General features: G+C 38.3%; 1 protein-coding gene across 7 annotated transcripts in view; it reads right to left on the reverse strand.

Annotated features, from left to right (window-relative positions):
* The window catches only part of KLF8 (KLF transcription factor 8), a 178,145-nt gene that overhangs the window by 78,936 nt on the left and 80,039 nt on the right, over positions 1-19,170 (reverse strand). Inside the window, exon 1 of one of the 7 annotated variants that reach the window (XM_019669267.1) lies at positions 13,144-13,211. The exons of the other annotated variants lie outside the window; for them this stretch is intronic. Coding sequence (XP_019524812.1) covers positions 13,144-13,183 — 40 coding nt within the window. The 5' untranslated portion in view covers positions 13,184-13,211. Of the gene's footprint in view, positions 1-13,143; positions 13,212-19,170 lie in introns of those variants that run through there. 7 annotated transcript variants of the gene reach the window in all.

Consider the following 19,170-nt stretch of genomic DNA (forward strand, 5'->3'; position numbering starts at 1 on the left):
CCACTTTCTTCTTGCTCTGCAGCTTTCCAGAGGGCATATTCTTCTTCCTAGGAGACCTTCTGCCCCTCTGCTAATGTTGAACCAGTGTTAAGTTCCTCACACATCCCAGAGGTCAGTGCTAAGGTTACTGTCCAAAAGGATAAGGATATTTTGGAGAAGCAAATCTAGTTAGTTGAGAAGAGAAAGCATGGAAGTAGACTGTGAGAGAAAAACAATGACTTCGCTTATAAGCTGTACAACCTTGGGCAAGTGACTTCACTTCTCTAAAGGTATACAGCTAGTATTTATTTCTCAGAATTGTCAAAAAATTAATAAAATGCAGAGGTGGCCTTACAGTGAAATTAATGAAGCTTGAGCTTCATGGCCTTTCATTTGAATTGGCACTTTCCAAGACCCTGGAAGGGATCAAACGGTGTGTTTTTCTTAAAGAGGGTCCCCAAAATTGGATCAGTTTCAGGCTCCCCAAATCCAAGACCTGCCCCTTATGAGATTATAGCCTACAAAGCACAGTGCTTGGCACAAAGGGAGCACTCCATAAAGGATAACTATTATTCCTAGCAATGACAGCTCTTAAATATACTAGCTTTAGATTGAATCTCTTTCTGGCCATAGATATTGGGAACATGCCTCCATGTTTCCCATAACTCCCATCCTGTATATATGAATAAACCAACTTATAAAAATGATAACTAAACTGCTTGCTTGAAACATTCAGAGGCATGACTAAATTCAGCTTAGGAATGGCCAATGGGCCAGGAGCAGCTGACCAGGATTTTAAACAATTTTTTTTTTAGCTGAGCCATCCTGCCACCTTTTGGCAGCTCAGCTCAGGCCAGGCATCGAACCGCTGTTGCTCAGAGCTCAAACTCTTGAGCGAGCTCTTAACCAACTGAGCCACTCGGCGGGCCCTTTGACCAGGATTTGAAATTCTCCTCGTAGAGCGCCATCCCAGGCAAGCTTTGGCAGGCCTGCTAACTCACACAAGTTTAGTTGTGCCTCAGGCTGCTAACTTCATGAGGAAAGAGCGTAACTTGGGAAGTGTGTGTGTGTGTGTGTGTGTGTGTGTGTGTTTATCTTGTGTGTTGGGGCTAGAGGTTGGGCATGCACGGATTTTTCATACCAGTTTAGACCCTAGATTCTACCACACCCATAAACTGGAGGAAGGAAGAGGCTTTATAATCATCAACCAAACCAAACCAGAAAAACTGGGAGCCTCAGACTCATCTGCAGGAAAGAAGAACATCCTTAGACTGGTCCCCGAAACGTATATTCCTGAATCAAGGAAGGATCCTATTGAGTGTATAAGAAAAAGACTTGCATTCTTACTTTCATATTAAATGAATAAATATACAAGACTGTCTAAGGAAATGTATATATAAAACAAACTTATTTATCACTGTGCTAATCCAGAGAGACATCAGGGTCCTGCAGGCCCCCCAAAGCAGGCTCATGCTTATCATCCTTGTGTTACAACAAACATCTCTCACTTTCCTAACAGAGGGGTTGTGTACATCTCCCATTATCCTCAAACCAATGGGCGATTACCTTCACCCTTCTGCCCATTAGAGTCCTAGCACTTCTCTCAGAAAGTAAAAGGGAGAAAAGAAAGAAGGAGGGGAGTATGTCTTTGGTGCTTTCTTAAAATCTTTCTCCTAACATACCTATTGAAGTACTGCACCTTTATTATTTCCTTCTATTGTTCTTTGTTTGCCCAAATAGCCCTGTATTGTGGTAGTCTTTACCTTCAAGTTAATAACAAATACTGGAGCAGCCTACCATGAAGCCACAATGACAGGACATCATCTTCTCAAGTAAGGGTAGCAGAGAATTTAAAAGAGTAAGGCAGGCAGATTAGCAGTAGTAATTCACTTTCTAAAATGAGATAAATGACTGGATCTGGGATGAGAGTCAATTATGTCATGGCGGTATAGGCAACTACACCTCTTTACCTGGTATGAACACATGGCTCAAATTATCAGAGCTATGTGAACAACAGGTAGAAATAATATACACAGATATGCTGGAGATAAAACATTGGAGACACACATTGGAGTTAAGAGTTATTCACCTAAGCACAGAATGTTGCTGTAGGAGGGGCCCAAAGAGATTATTTCAGCCAGTGTTTTTCAACATGTGGTATGCATACAAATAGTGATATAAAGAATTATCTTAGGTGGTACATACATAAATAGTCTCTAATAGTATGCATTTTTTATGGTTGCATTCTATTTATGGAGAGTAAAACTGGCTTTTTATTTATGGCAGTGCTATTTTTGATGAAATTTTTTTTAGTAAAATAATCAGCTTATTTAAGAAAGCATATTAAGTAAATAATGGTACAGGTGGTACTCAAATATGGTCTAAATCATAAAGGTGAAATATAAATAATTTAATTTTAGCAAACAATTATTGAATCCAATTCTCCTTCCAATTCAGAAGTTCCTTTATTAGACACCTTGGTTTAGAGGAGGGTTTAACTCCGAAATCAATAAATATATAGCAAGCCTGCTTCCTCTTTAGTGCCCATGGCCGAATTTCTAGTAGATCATGGATGTTTTCCACCGAGCCTAGATGAAGCTTTATACTCTTTATGAACATACTTCTACAGGAAGTTTTCCTTGAAACTTCAGTTTGGGCTAGGGGGCCCTCTTTCAGCCCTTATAGCACTCTGATATATTTCTCTCATAGGGCTCACTGCATTATATTGGGTTGTCGGAAAAGTCATGACGCATTTTTACAATGAAAAACATAGAAAAAATACTTCATGACTTTTCTGACAACCCAATAGTACACCTATCTTTTTATAGCAGTCTCACCGATTTGACTGTCAGTTCCTTAAAGTCAGGAGTTCAGTCACCAGTAGTTCAATCATTTTTACACTTTTGGCTCTGAGCACAGTACTCATCATATGACAAGTAGCCAATAAAAGTTTGTGGAATGAAGTAATTTTTAATTTATTTTTTTCAGTTACAGTTGACATTCAATATTATTTTATATTAGTTTCAGGTGTACAGCATAGTGGTTAGGTATTTATATAACTTATGCAGTGATCCCCCAGATTATTCTAGTACCCACCTGACACTACTCATAGTTGTTGCAATATTATTGACTATATAGAATGGAATAATTTAGAGTCACAATGTCTGGGTGTGAATATTAGCTTCACCACTTACGAGCTGGGTGATCTTGGATGAGTTATTTAATGTATCTGGGCCTTGGTGTCCTCATTTATAAAATAGTAGTAATAATACTACTTACTCATAGGCTATTGAGAGGATTATGTAACTTAATACATGGGCATGCAACATGCTTAGACTAGTACATGGCACAGAGTAAGCACTATATGAATTTTTGCTATTATTACATTGAACTGAAATATGCCTCTTTGAGATTCCTACCTATTAGTTCTGGGACTGACTGCTGGAGAAACATAGAGCAAGGTTAGCCAGGTTAATGGAGAGCACATTTGTCACCCACCTGCTGGGTGGTAGGAGTGCTCCACCAATGGAACCTGCCAGTGCTTCCATCCCAGAGCGAGTTGCCCTGACCTCTGCCCCTCCAGCCCTCTGAAGTTACTCAATTTAGTTTCTCCTTGTATGTCCCTGGCACTTTTGAGCTGCTGCCCCTGCACTGGAGCTTAGAGCAAGTGGGTTTGTGAGTAAGTTTATATGCTGGACTTTAAGAGCAGCTTATCTCAGTCTCCTGCAGCCCCTTGTCTTTCTGAGATGTAATCCCCTCTGGTTTTCACAGCCAGATGTTATTGGCAATCCTCTTCCTGTCACTGGTGTCTCTGGATGGGGAGCCCGGTGTGGGGCTAGAAGCCCTCTTGATTCTTAATCGCCACAGTGGGTGTGTGATCTGCCCATTCAGCATCTCTGTCCATCCTACCAGTCTCCACGTGGCTGTGGCTTCTTCATATCCTTACTTATAAGAATTCTGTTCAGCTATTCTTCAGGTGGTTCTCAGTGATGATTCTATAATTCAATCATAATTTTGATGTGCTCATAGGAGAAGGCAATCACAGAGTTTACCTACTCTGCCTTCTTGTCCAGAAATCCTAAAAAAATCTGTCAAAATTTCTTTAGTTTTTCCTGTTTTATTTTCAGATGATGTATATAACACACATCCATTACTCTCATTCCATCACTGGGACTTACCCCTTGGGTCAGGAATGTAAGGAAGTGAAGACTGATTAGGGATGAGGTGAAACCTATTAATCGAATTAAGCTCAAGAATATGACAGGGGGCTGGGATCATATGATGGCATCTCATGCACACTATTCATTAACTTATTCATTCATTTATATATCCATCAGCTGTTTATTTAATATGTGCCAAGCATTGTTCTGACACTGGGTGATATGTCAGTGAATAAGAAAAATCAATCCCTGCCTTTGTGTTACTTACATTCAAGTTGAAGAGACAGATAATAAACACTAACAGATATATAAGGTTGGAAAGTGTTAAGTACAAGCAAGTGAAAAGACAGTGAGTAGACAAGGGTTGCTACTTTAATAAAAGAAGGCCTTTTTAGAAAAGTCACATTTGAGCAGGTACCTGAGGAAAATAATGGAATAAGTCATAGCAAGATCTGGGGGGGGGGGAATGTTTTAAGCAAGGGAACAGTCAGTGTAAGGTCCCTGAGGTGACTGCATGTCTGGTACATTCTAGGAACAGTGCAAGTATGGAGGCCAGTCAGGCTGAAGTGCAAATAGCAAAGAGGAGAGTGACAACAGATGAGATCAGAAAGGTTGCAGAGGGCCAGAGTACATAAGGCCTTAGGAGCCATGGTAAAAATTTTTATTTTTACCCTGCATAAGATGGAAAACCACTAGAGGGTTTTGAGGAGAGGAGTGATAACCCACGTTTTAAAAGGATCACTTTAGACCAAGGGCAAGCAAAAAGACCACTAAGTCAGTTATTACATGAATCCAGGTGAAAGATGATGATGACTTGGTTCAAGGAAGCAGTGAGAAGTGTTTAGAAGAGTGGAATCTGAAGGCAGAAATGATGTGATCTGTTGTGGACACGACGTAGAGTGTTCGACTTCCAGGAGTTTACTTCAAGGTTTGGGGGTCTCTGCAAATGAAAGGATGGAATTGTCATTACCTGAAATATATAGGACTGCAGATTAAGCAGGTTTGGTGATGAGAGGAGGAAAACAAGAGTTAAGTTTTGGTTGTATTAAGTTTGAGATGTGTAACAGACTTACAAGATATCAAATAGATGGTTAAATTTAGGAATCAGTGGCATACAGATGGTATGTGAAGTCACGGGGCTGGATGACAGCATCTCAAAAGTGAGTGTATATAGAGAAGAGCTCTGAAGGCTGAGCCTAGAAGGAATCCAAAGTTTAGAGGTGGGGGAGATACGGAAGATTCAGAAAAGGAGACTAAAATGACAGGGCAGAGAGATAGAAGGAAAACCAAGAGAGCATAAGCATAGAAGATATATGAAGAAAGTTTTTCTGGCAGAAGGAGTGATTAAAGCTATCATTTCCTGCAGGTAATTTTGAATAAGTTGAGAACTGAGAATTTACTATTGAATTTGGTAACTTGGAGGTCATTGGTGACCTTGACAAGAACATTTTCAGTGGAGTGGTGGGGGGGAAAGCCTATAGTTAAAAATAACAAACAAAAAGATAGTTGAATGGTTTATTTTATAGACTGCATCAAAAGTATAGTGTGGGAATGGAGTCAATGGAATTGTAATAGATATATATGTATGATATCGGGGGTGGGAGGGCAGTGAATGGGGGAAGGGGAGTTGTCACTTTGTGAGGCATGAAAAGGATAACTATTGCATTGTTTTGTACACCTGAAACTAATAATAATAATAATAAAATAAATTTTTTAAAAAGTTATGTGCTAATTAGAGAAAGCATAATAGAGAAAGGATAAAATCGAGTGAGCTTTAAAGGATAAATACAGGGCCGGCCGAGTGGCACAATGGTTAAGAACTGGTTTGGGACGCCAGAGGGCCCCGGTTCAGATCCCACATATGAGGGCCAGTGACACTGCCCTCCACAGCTAAGATGCTGAACAACAGCTCAACCTGGAGCTGGGCTGCCGGGAGTCGCCGGCGACGGCGTAGGCTGCAGCCCCTGTGGCAGTGGGTTGCCATGGGCTACCATGTGTAGCCAGCAGCCAGCGTGAGCGGCCAGCAGCCGCCGTGAGCGGCCGTCCAGAAGCCGGCGACTGATCTGCCTCACCCAGGAAGAGCGCAATGATGGTGCCAACTTGGGCCAGTGAAGCAACGTTCTCCACAACTAGACTGAAGAACCAAAGGACAGCAACTTGTCTGTTCCCCTTCCCCCAAATCCCCAGCGCTGTTCCCATCCCCCCAACCCCCCAATAACAATCTTTAAAAAAAAAGGATAAATACAAGTTTGCTGGGAAAAAGAGGGGGAATAATTCACATAGAAATAGCATGAGGCAAGGGCACAGAAGTGTTGAGTTGCATAAGATGTTCAAGGCAAAATAAGCAATCCATTTTAGATGAGAACATAGGGTTCCTGAGAGGTGAAGACTTGGCATGGAATTTTTGCTTACCTTTGCAGAAAGAGAGAAGAATTTCAGATGAGACCTTTGGTCATTTTCACCACTATCAGGGAGTAGTGAAGGCATCACAACATAATATTTATTAAGCAACATTTGAGCTTGATACTCTCCTCAAACTCTACTAAATCGGCATTTATGTCCCCCCCCCCAGTTAAGCTATACAATTAATGTAATTCCAATAAAAGTTGAACAGTCTTATTTTACAAGGTGTCAAAAATTATACCATAAAGTTACAGAAGTTAAAACAGTGTGATAATGGCATATAATTAGATAAACAGAAATATTAGAGTTAAAAATCGACACACGCATGTATGAGGGTTTAGTATTTGATAAATATGGTGGCATTTAAAATTCAGTGGAAAAAGACAGATTATTTAATAAATGGCACTGGGTCAACTGGCTATCTGTTTGGAAATAACAAAGTTAAATTCTTACCTACTACAATATAATAAATCCTCCACTTCTACAAAAAGTGGGCAAAGAGTGCAAATAGGCAATTCACAGAAAAGTATAGATGGCCTGAAGCTTAATCGTAATTAATTGTCAAACAAATGCAAATTAAACAATAATGAGAGGTTTTCAGCCTCTCAGATTGGCGGTTTTTACAGAATTGATAATACTCTGTATTGGCAAGAGTGAAAAATCAAATTTCATGCATAGTTGGTGAGTATGTCAATGAGTACAGCATTTTTATTAAATTTGAAATGTGAATACCATCTTACCCAGAAATGTAATGTCTAGAAATCTGCTTACAAGTGTGCAAAGATAGAAGAACAAACACGTCCATGTTATCATCATCATCATCATCATCATCATCATCATCATCATCATCACATCACTTGTTGAGCATTCTACGAGCCAGGAAATGTTGCACGCATTTTTACCATATTGCCTCATTTAGTACTCTCAACAAATCCCTGAGGTAGGTACATATTATTATTTTCTTTTACATGTTAGGGAATTGAGGCACAGGGAAAATAGGTTATTTTCCCAAGTTCACAGAGCCTGAAAGTAGGCTAAAAGTCAAACCTGAGCCATCTAACCCTGGAAGACTGGATGCTGATACACATCTTACATGTGTGTACAATTTTGTATTCTACTCTACCTCTTCATCTCTTATTTCATTATCTCCACTTCCTGTATCCTTCTCCAACATAGATCTGGAACTACTGTTGCTGGATTATTGTGAAGTTTCTAGTTAAAGCAACTTGTGTGAACAGAAAGGAACAGACTCTGTTCCTGGGAGATGGAAGAAAGCAGACAGACCAGAGGGAGGGGTCCCATTGGAATGTTCCATTTATGGAAGGTTATGGAAGTCAGACACAGATTGATGATAATAATTAGCAGGAAACATGGAAGTAACATAAGGAAATGACATTACTCAGAGCATATGTGGAATCAGGTCAAACTGGAGGCACAGAAACTATTAATGAGACATTTGTATTGGTTCAAGCATGAAGACCTTGAGGAATAGGAGAAGATGGATATGATAGAGATTTAGAAAAGACATATTTTGATTCTACAACTAATTAGACTTAGAGACAGAGAAAAGTGAATCACCTTTACTGCCCAACTCTACCAGTGGCACCCCTTTTAACCCACTCCAAAACATAATCTAGCATAAGAAGATATTTTTTAAAACTGTGCAACTAGTACTTTCTCTTCTTTGTCATTATACTGCCTTGCACACAGCTGTCATTTCATTCACATCTGTTCAATGGGGAGTATTTGAGAAGTTCATAACACCTTACCAAATGACACTAAATCCATTTCTCTTATTAGCTGTATCCCCACACCAACTGCAACATGGATTTGGATTTTGGTTTGTTTTGCTTTGTATTTCTGATCTGATTTATCAGTGTCATAAAACCTTCACACCCTAGACTAAATACACAGACAAATGACCTAATTTTGATCCCATTTGGTACATTACCAGAGGGTATCAGTTTGGCTTGTAGATGGGTACAAAGTCCTCAAAAGTGGCAAACTGATAAATGTTAAGGCATTGATTTAAAGAGAAAGCTCTTTATATTATGTCAAATATGGAAATACATTTGCATTTTCATCTTTCATCTGTTGGGGTTGGGATTAGGGTGACAACTGGTCTCTTGTGGACAAACAAAGGTACTCCGGAGTAATTAAGTAATAATATATTTACTTGCCAAAGCCCTAGAGAAAGGAAATCTTAACAATTTTATCCAAATATAGTGAGTTGCAATAAGGTTTAACTCTGATAACATGTTTTCCATTGTTTTGTTCCTTACCTGAAGTAGAAGATATACTGACCTGAGGAACATAATCCAGGCCTGAAGGACAGAATTCAAATAACTCAAAAGCATCAGTAGCTTCTCCAGTGTATCAGAGCTCCTCCCCAGTGAATGAAACTATACATTTCACATACTATTCCTATTTCCTTTACTCTTAGACTGGGCTGAGGAAAGATAAGTCCCTTGAGAAAAATAAGCAAGAATCCCCCTCCACGACCATGGGCACTCAATACCCTAGTCCGAAGTGTTTTTCAAATCTATCTTTAAATCTTTCTCTTTATGTACAGCTGCTGCTGTTTTATTTACATCTGTATGTCATTTTACTTGCTCTTCTCTCCATATGGAATGCCTTTTCAATGCACCCCTCTCACCACCACTCTTAGCCTCTCATTTGTTTGGAGAAAATCCATCCTTCAAGATTCAGCTCAAATTGTAGCTCTAGCATTACCTTCCTGATGAAGACTTTCTTGTCATCTTTCATGCAGTTAAGCTCCATCCTCTAACCTACCGCAGCACCTGCTAAAGATGTTTATTATAGCATTTAGCCTTATAATAGGAATTGTGTATTTTTATTATTTCTTTTAGGGCCTTCATCTTACCTTAATTTGTGAACTCCTCAAGGCTAGAGTTTATGTGTTACCTATAGCCCTGGTTCTAGGTAGTGTCTTTAACATAGGGGGCATTCAGTAAATTGTTCATTCATTTGTTCAGCACTGGGGTATAGTGAAAAAAAATAACAAGGTCTCTTATGGAGGGTAAATTTTAGTCAGGGGAAATGAACAATAAACAATACAGAATACAAGGTGTGACAATTAAGTTTGTGAACTTGTTGCAACAATGTTTCTAATCTTTACTTGATATCAGAGGGATTATTCATTATGAATTTGTACCAACTGGACAAACAGTTAACCACATTTACTATTTGGAAGTGCTAAAAAGGCTGAATGAAAAAGTTAGATGACCTGAACTTTTCACCAACAATTCATGGCTCTTGCATCACGACAATGCACCAGCTCACACGGCACTGTCTGTGAGGGAGTTTTTAGCTAGTAAACAAATAACTGTATTGGAACACCATCTCTACTCACCTGATCTGACTCCCAATGATTTCTTTCTTTACCAGAAGATAAAGGAAATATTGAAAGGAAGATACTTTGAGGACATTCAGGACATCAAGGGTAATACAACAACAGCTTAGATGGCCATTCCAGAAAAAGAGTTCCAGAATTGCTTTCAAGAGTGGACTAGGCACTGGCATTGGTGCACAGCTTCTCAAGGGGTGTACTTTGAAGGTAACCATAGTAATATTCAGCAATGATGTATGTAGCACTTTTTCTAGGATGAGTTTTAAACTTAACTGTACAACCTTGTATGTTAGAGAAAAAAAGACAGAGTAGTAGGGATAAGGAGTGCTAGAGAGAGTGTTGCTATTTTACATGGGCTTCTCTAGGGAGGTAATATATATATATATATATATATATATATATATATATATATTTTTATATATATATTTTTTTTTTTAGCTGAGCCATCCTGCCACCTGTTGGCAGCTCAGCGGCTGCTCAGCTCAGGCTGGGACTCGAACCACTGTTGCTCAGAGCTCACACTCTTGCGTGATCTCTTAACCAACTGAGCCACTCGGCCAGCCACTAGGGAGGTAATATTTAAACAGAGGCCTGAAAGAAAGGAAAACATAAGGCATTTGGATATTGAAAAGTATTCCAAGCAGAAGGAATGGCAAGTTCAAAGTTCCTGTATCTTGATCAGAGTGAATGAATGGAAAGAGGGGGTAGGCGATGGGGTCAAGGAGGGAGCAGAGGCCAAATCATGAAGTTTCTTACATGCCAAGGTAAGGACTTGGGCTTTCAATTTACGTGAGATGGAAAGCCATTGGAGAGTTTTGGGCAGAGTACTGACCTGATCTGACTTAGGTTGTAATAGTATCACTCTGGCTGATGTATTAGGAATTCATTTTTAGGGGCAATGATAGAATAGAAGGGACTAGTTAAGAGGCTATTACAATATGCTAGGGGATATACTGTGGTAGCTAAACTAGGGGTGGTATGTTGGAGGTGGTGAGAAGTGGTTGGATTTAGGATACTATGTTTTATAAGGTTAGAGTTAACAGCATTTGCTAATGTACTTATTACATATGGTATATAATAATGACTAATATTTTTTACCTAATCAACTGAAATAAGTTGCAATTTACTAAAAAGGAGAGGCTGGGAGAGCAGGCTGCTGAGAATCATGGGAACTTTGAGTTGTGCTTTGCCTAGGTTAAGAATGGGACAAGTTGAGATGAATAGGTGAAGATGAGCAGCTTTCATGCCTTCCCCAAAGCCATTTTAAGTCTACCTGATTTTGGTGTTTTCTGAGGTACCACTCATCACAAAACTACAAAACCAAAATCTATCAAAAATTATAAAAATCATTACAATGTATTGAATAGAAAACAAATACCAGGCACTGTGGGAACTTTGTATGCATGATCTCATCTCATTTTTCTCTAAAAACTAGAAACCACAAATTATTTTTGCCTTTTTTTCATATGATAGAGCTGAGGTTCAGCAAGCTTAAACATTGTGTGCAAGACCAGAGAGTCTATCGCCCTCAAAGATCATCATGTACTTCTACTCTACACCATTGCCCATAAACTGGATTTGAACCATCCCACTTATAGTATATTTTGTCCAGTTTTACAATTGGAGAAATGAAAATCTTGAAAGGGAAAAGGTAGTTACATAAGGCCCGACTATTGGCAGTGAACCAGAGAGAAAGATACCATAGTCTAGAGAAATATTCTCTTCTTTAAAAAAACAATTACTGAGAGAAATAAACAATAGGAGAAAACTAGAAAATTCATAAACATGTAGAAATTAAACAACACAGTCCTGAAGAAACAATGGATCAAACAATAAATCAAAAGCAACATAAGAAAATCTTGAGTCAAATAAAAATGGAAACACAATATACCAAAATGTATAAAATACAGCAAAGGCAGTTTTAAGAGGGAGGTTTATAGCTATAAACACATATACTAAGAAAGAATAAAAATCTCAAATAAACAACCTAACAATGTGCCTCAAGTAACTATAAAAAGAAAAACAAAATAGGCCCAAATTTAGCAGTAGAAAATACATAATAAACAGTAGAGCAAATATAAAGGAAATAAAGAATAAGAACACAATAGAGAAGATTAACAAAACTAAGAATTAGTTGTTTGAAAATATAAACAAAATTGACAAATCTTTAGCTACACTAATGAAGAAAATAAGAAACAGGACTTAAATAAATAAATTTAAAGAGCAGACATTACAACTGGTACCACAGAATTACAAAGGATCATAAGAGACTAGTATGAAAAATGATACACCAACAAACTGGACAACCTAGAAGTGAAGAAATTCCTAGAAACATATTAATACAATTTATGAAGTCTCAATCATAAAGAAATAGAAAACATGAACACACAAATAACAAGTAAGAAAATTGAAACAGTAATATAAAACTGCCCAAAAAAGGAAAATCTAGAACCAGATGGTTTCACTGGTGAATTTTACCAAATATTTGAAGAAGAATTAATGCCAAACTTTCTCTATTCTTCCATAAAATCAAAGAGGAAGAAACACTCTCAAACTCATTTTGTGAGGCCATCATTATCCTGATATGAAAAACAGATAAGGACACTACAAGAAAATAAAACTATAAGCCAATATCCCTGATAAATATAGATGCAAAAATTCTCAACAAAATATTACCAAACCTAATTCAACAGCATACTAAAAGGGCATACATCATGATCAAGTAGGATTCATCAATGGGTGCAAAAATTGTTCAACATGGGCGAATCGATACATGTGATACATTGCATTAAAACAATAAAGGATAAATATACATGATCATTTTAACAGATGAAGAAAAAACAATTCACAAAATTTAACATCTTCTCACAATAAAAACCCATAACCAATTAGGTATAGAAGGAAGTTACTTCAACACAATAAAGACTATATATGACAAGCCCACAGCTAACATCATACTTGATGGTGGCAGGCTGAAAGCTTTTCCTCTAGGATCAGCAAGACAAAAGTGCCTATTCTCACCACTTGTATTCAATGAGTGGAAGTCTTAGTCAGAGCAATTAAGCAAGAGAAAGAAATAAAAGGCAGTCAAATTGAAAAAAAAAGAAGTAACATTCTCTCTGTTTGCAAATGACATGATCTTATCCATAGGAAAACTTAAAGATTCCACCAAAAAAATGTTAGAAATAATAAACAAATTCAGTAAAGTTGTAGGATACAAAATCAACATACAAAAATTAGTCGTGCTTAGCATAACCATCTCAAATTCCATCCATGTTGTTGCAAATGGCACTATTTCATCTTTTCTTATGGCAGAATAGTATTCCTTTGTGTATATATACCACATCTTCTTTATCCAATCATCTATCGAAGGACACTTTGGTTGTTTCCATGTCTCGGCCATCGTAAATAAAGCTGCAATGAACATTAGAGCATGTATATCTTTACGGATAAATATTTCCAGATTTTTTGGTAGTTTAGTGGTTACTAGAGGGGAGGGAGGCAGGAGGGTGGTAAATGATGGTAAAAGGGATCAAATACATGGTGATGGAAGGAGAACTGACTCTGGGTGGTGAACACAATGTGATATATAGATGATGTATTACAGAATTGTACATCTGAAACCTATGTAACTTTACTAACAATTGTCACCCCAATAAACTTCAATTTAAAAAAAATTAGTTGTGTTTCTATACATTAACAAAAAACTCTCTGAAAAATAAATAAGTAAAACAATCCCATTTACAACAGCATCAAAAATAATAAAACACTTAGGAATAAATTTAACCAAGAAGGAGGAAGATCTGTACATTGAAAACTATGAGATATTGATGAAAGAAATTGAAGCAGACACAAATAAATGGATAGATGTGCCATGTCCATTGAGCAGAAGAATTAATATTGTTAAAATGTTCATGCATAAGCATGAAACACCAAAGCATAAGCAACTAAAGCAAAATAAACAAGTGGTGCTACATTAAACTAAAGAACTTCTGAAAGGTAAAATAAATGATAAACAAAATGAAAAGGCAACCTGTAGAATGGGAGAAAATATTTGTAAACCACCTATCTGATAAAGGGTTAATATCCAAAGAAAAATATAAGGAACTCATACAAATCAATAGCAATAAAAAGTCCAAAATTTATTTAAAAAAAAAACCTCATACAACTCAACATCAAAAATACAAACAGCCCAATTTTAAAAATGTGCAGAGGACATGAAGCGACATTTCTCTAAAGAGGGTGCAAAAGACATATGAAAAGATGTTCAACGAAATTAACTATTAGAGAAATGCATATAAAACCACAATGAGATACCACCTCACTCCTGTCAGAATGGCTGTCATCAATAAATCAACAAACAAGTGCTGGCGAGGATGTGGAGAAAAGGGAACCCTGGTGCACTGTTGGTGGGACTGCAGATTGGTGCAGCCACTATGGAAATCAGTATGGAGGTTCCTCAAAAAATTGAAAATGGAATTACCTTATGACGCAGCAATTCCATTCCTGGGTATTTATCCAAAAAAATCCAAAACACTAATTCAAAAAATATATATGCACTCCTTTGTTTATTGCAGTGCTATTCACAATAGCCAAGATATGGGAACAACCAAAATGGCCATTGATAGACAACTGGATAAAGAAGCTGTGATATATTTATACAATGGAGTATTACTCAGCCATTAAAAGAATGAAATCATACCATTTGCAACAACATGGATGGACCTAGAGACTATTATGCTAAGTGAAATAATTCAGACTGAGAAAGACAAATATCATATGATCTCACTCATGTGGAATCTAAAGAACAAAATAAACGAGCAAACAAAACAGAAATAGACTCAGAGATACAGAAAAAAAACTGATGGATGCTAGATGGGAAGGGGGTGCGGGTGGGGGAGAAGGTGAAGGGATTAGAAAGTACAAAATAGTAGTCATAATATAGTCACAGAGATATGAAATATAGTATGGGGAATATAATCAGTAATGTAAAGATTATGTAGGGGGTCAGATGGGTTCTGGACTTATCAGGGGGATCACTTCATGGACTGTATGGATGCCTGACCACTGCGCTATACACCTGAGGCTGAAGTAGAATAGTATTGAATGTCCATTATAAATAATATAAATATAAATATAAATATAAATACATTGAAGGATGTAAAGTACAGCATAGGGGGATATAGTCAATGGTATTGCAACAGCTATATACGATGTCAGTGGGGTAGTAGATAGGGGTTTATCACTTTGTGAGTGGTGTAAATGTTTAACTATTACATTGCTTTGTACACTTGAAACTAATTTTAAAAAAATGAGCAGAGGACCTGAATAACCATTTTTCCAAAGAAGACATCCAAATGGCCAACAGGTACATGAGAAGATGCTACGTATTACTAATTATCAGAAAAATGCAAATCCGAACCACAATGATATATCACTTCACACCTGTTAGAATGGCTATCATCAAAAAGACAGGAGATAACAACTGTTGGTGAGGATGCGGAGAAAAGGGAACCACTGTGCACTGTTGGTGAGAATGTAAATTGGTACAGCCATTATGGAAAACATTATGGAGGTTCCTCACAAAAATAAAAATAGAACTGTTACAACCCAGTAACCCCACATCTGGCTATATATCCAATTGAAATAAAATCACTATGTTAAAGAGATATCTGCAACCCCGTGTTCATTGCACCATTATTTACAATAGACAAGATGTAAAAACCACCTAAGTCTCCATCAGCAGATGAATGGGTAAAGAAAATGTGATATAATGCATGTGTGCACATGTGCGCATGTGTGCACACACACACACAAACACAATTAAATATTATTCAGCCATTAAAAGGAGGAAATCTTGGGACGGCCAAGTGGCGCGATGGTTAAGAACTCGCTTGGGACGCCAGAGGGCCCCGGTTCGGATCCCACATATGAGGGCCAGTGACACTGCCCTCTACAGCTAAGATGCTGAACAACAGCTCAACCTGGAGCTGGGCTGCCGTGAGTCACCGGCGACGGCGTAGGCTGCAGCCCCTGTGGCAGTGGGTTGCCATGGGCTACCGTGTGTAGCCAGCAGCCAGCGTGAGCGGCCAGCAGCCGCAGTGAGCGGCCGTCCAGAAGCCGGCGACTGATCTGCCTCGCCCGGGAAGAGCGCAATGATGGTGCCAACTTGGGCCAGTGAAGCAACATCCTCCACAACTAGCCTGAAGAACAAAAGGACAGCAACTTGTCTGTTCCCCTTCCCCCAATTCCCCAGAACTGTTCCCATCCCCCCAATTCCCCAATAAAAATCTTTAAAAAAAAAAACAAAAAAACTATGTTCAACTCCAGGGACTAGCATTACAAGAAAAAAAGGAAGAGAACAAGAAAATATAGATACACAGACATTTGCCATGTGAATAGGGTTTAAAACATGAAGTTCTGATGGGCATTTGGAGACTGAAGCTCAACTTCTCCCCACCCCCACTTTATTTTAAAGTACTTGATATTTTAATTAAAAATAATAAAATATGGAGTCATTAGAAATTTGTCACTATCCTAGAGCCAAAATGCCTTCATCTTTCTTTAGAGCAGGTTTATACAAGAGTATTAGAATAATATTTATTATTAATATTATCATTAAGTGCCTACCAGTTACCAGGTGCTTTACATATTTTATCTCATTCATTTCCTTTTTGTATGGAACTCTCATTTTAACACATGAGAAAACATAAGCGTAAAGAGGTTAAATCACTCACCCAAAGGATATCAAACGATAAACAGTGAGACCAAGTTTGTAATCCAGATTGGTCTGACTCCCAAAGCTTTACACTTCAGCATGTTGACTTCCAAATATAAGGTGTCCACATTTTATTCTTCTTTGTATGTGAGTCTTATCTATTCAAATAGACTATGAGCCATCATTAAGTTTTCTTTCTTATCTGTCCTACAGCTTATAGCACAAGGTAGGGCATACAGCTAAGTTTAATAATGTTCTAGTGAGTGGCCTATAAACTTTGGTGGTTTTACCAACATTTTGGTTGACAAGAAAAAGAAAATAATCAAGCCTAACAACTTTAAGGGCAATAAAAAATTATCAAATTTTACTTAAAACATAGGCAGAGAATAAACTACCATCCATTCTTTGCAGACACAGATACTTATTCCATAAATATTTATTGAGCATCTACTAAGTGCAAGGACTTACACAATAAAGACACTCAACAAGATATCTCTCCTATCTCCAATACATTTGGAAGTGATTTTTCAAGGTATCTAAATGGAGGTATTTCACTGAACTAAGGCCCCTTCCATTTAAGACAATATTATCTAATCACCATTAACTGTTTTCTGAACTATGCTACAAACCACATCAAACTTACACAGGTGCTGTTGTGTTTATGAAAGCCATGAGGCCCTGGATGGGGCAAGAAGTCTCTATCTGAACCTAAAGTTGAGCCAAAGTGGGCTACATCGCTCTTTGCCCTACTGGGCTGCCTTTGAAAAAGTTAAAGAAGGAAATACAATGCGGTGGTCAGGCCTCTACATTGACTATGAATTGGACTGTATGTCAACTATAATTATATATATACATATAGTCTCAGGACATGGAGTAGAGAGCGGGAACGGACTCAATGGAATTGTAATAGATAAGCATGATATCGGGGGTGGGAGGGCAATAGATGGGGGGAGGGGGGTTGTTACCTGGTGAGGGTGAAAAAGGGTAACTATTGCATTGTTCTGTATACCTGAAACTAACAATAAAAAAGTTAAAGAAGGCAGAAACATGACAGTATAAACCACAATTCTGTTTTTCTGTCTTTATGAAAAGAATATGTAGGTCAGAAGAACTAAATTTTCAGGGAAGGCTGGGAAAATTACAGCCAGATGAAAACCAAAGGACTTGGGACAGACATCCAAAAGAAAAAATTGCACAAGTAGACAAGGAAGTAAGTCCTGCCCACTTAGGGACCTTCTCTTTCCCCTTTCTCACCCCTTTCTTTACTTTTCTCCTTTTTTTTCTGACTTCAGCCTACCCTTCCTCCAACCTCTTCCTTTCTACACTCTCACTCCACCCTCTCCCCTTCCCATGCCAGTTACCCTTTTCTTTCTTGAATATCCCTTTCACAGTCTTGAACAGGAAGCCTTATGTGTAAAGAGTTAGAATTATCGTTTTACTTAGGTCCAAGGCATGCTACAGTCACATTGTTCAAAATGAAGCAGGATTCCCTGAGAAAATAAGGAAAAGATGAAACTCTCATCCTCCCTTGGAAACATGCCCTCCCAAACCCAGCATTTATTCTCCCTTTGGCTTCAAAGGAAAGAAGGTGAGCTATACTCTCTTAGTCTACCACTCTGATAGAAAGGAGAAGGAGAAAAACCCTGATGGACTAGTGGGAGGAGTCAGGAAGGGATAAACAAAGGCGTGTTGCTAGGACTGGCAATCCCCATCATCCCAGGGCTTAGGGGACGATGGTAATTTCTGCAGAGCTCCCATAAAGGGAGCAACTGGAGAATCTTTTCCCCTTTCTTCCCTCTCCTCAGTCCTTTGTGCAGGCAGAGGAGCACAGAAAACTAGGTGGACATTTGGCCAGCTGCTTGGAATAGGTTATCCTTTAAGATAAGCCACTGCAGAAAGGTCAGCAAAAGTTATCTGGACAATGAGCAATAGTGTTAAATTAAAAATAGAAAAGATTCAACAAAAGCTTCCTATATTACCAAGGCTGAGAAATGAGATTCTGAGCCTCCAAGAGGGTCACTGCTGGAAGTTGAACCTCCCTGGGTGTCCTACCCAAAGCTGGGCACTGTTGGCTTCAAGGTTGGGAGTAAAAATGGAATTGGATGGCACAATAGGAGAAAAGGGAGGCAAGGCAGTGGTGGCATCCAGAATTCTCACTTTAGAGAAGCTTCAGGGAAGTAAGCTGGGTTGGAGAGAAGGTGGGGAGACGAAAGAACTTGTCTTGAAACTGCATTTACATTGTAAGAATACTGTTTTACTTAGATTGTAGATTACAGATTAGTTAAAAGGAAAGTTTTCAGGGATGCTTTTATTTACTGTGATTTGAGAGATTGTCCATTAGCCACTTAACATTTATTATTTTTATTTGGTATGGTTAGGGGCATGGATGGAATTTATGGAGGAGTCACCCCTTGGCATGGACATAGAGCTGGAGTGAGATGCTAAGTGGGGAAGCCAGGGCCTCTAAGGTAGCCAAACAACCATACGAAGAAAGATAAGAATGGGGATCATCACGATGCAAGTAGAAATTGTGGTTAAGG

This window comes from Hipposideros armiger, unplaced genomic scaffold, assembly GCF_001890085.2.
Source record: "Hipposideros armiger isolate ML-2016 unplaced genomic scaffold, ASM189008v1 scaffold_551, whole genome shotgun sequence".
Classification (NCBI taxonomy): Eukaryota; Metazoa; Chordata; class Mammalia; order Chiroptera; family Hipposideridae; genus Hipposideros; species Hipposideros armiger.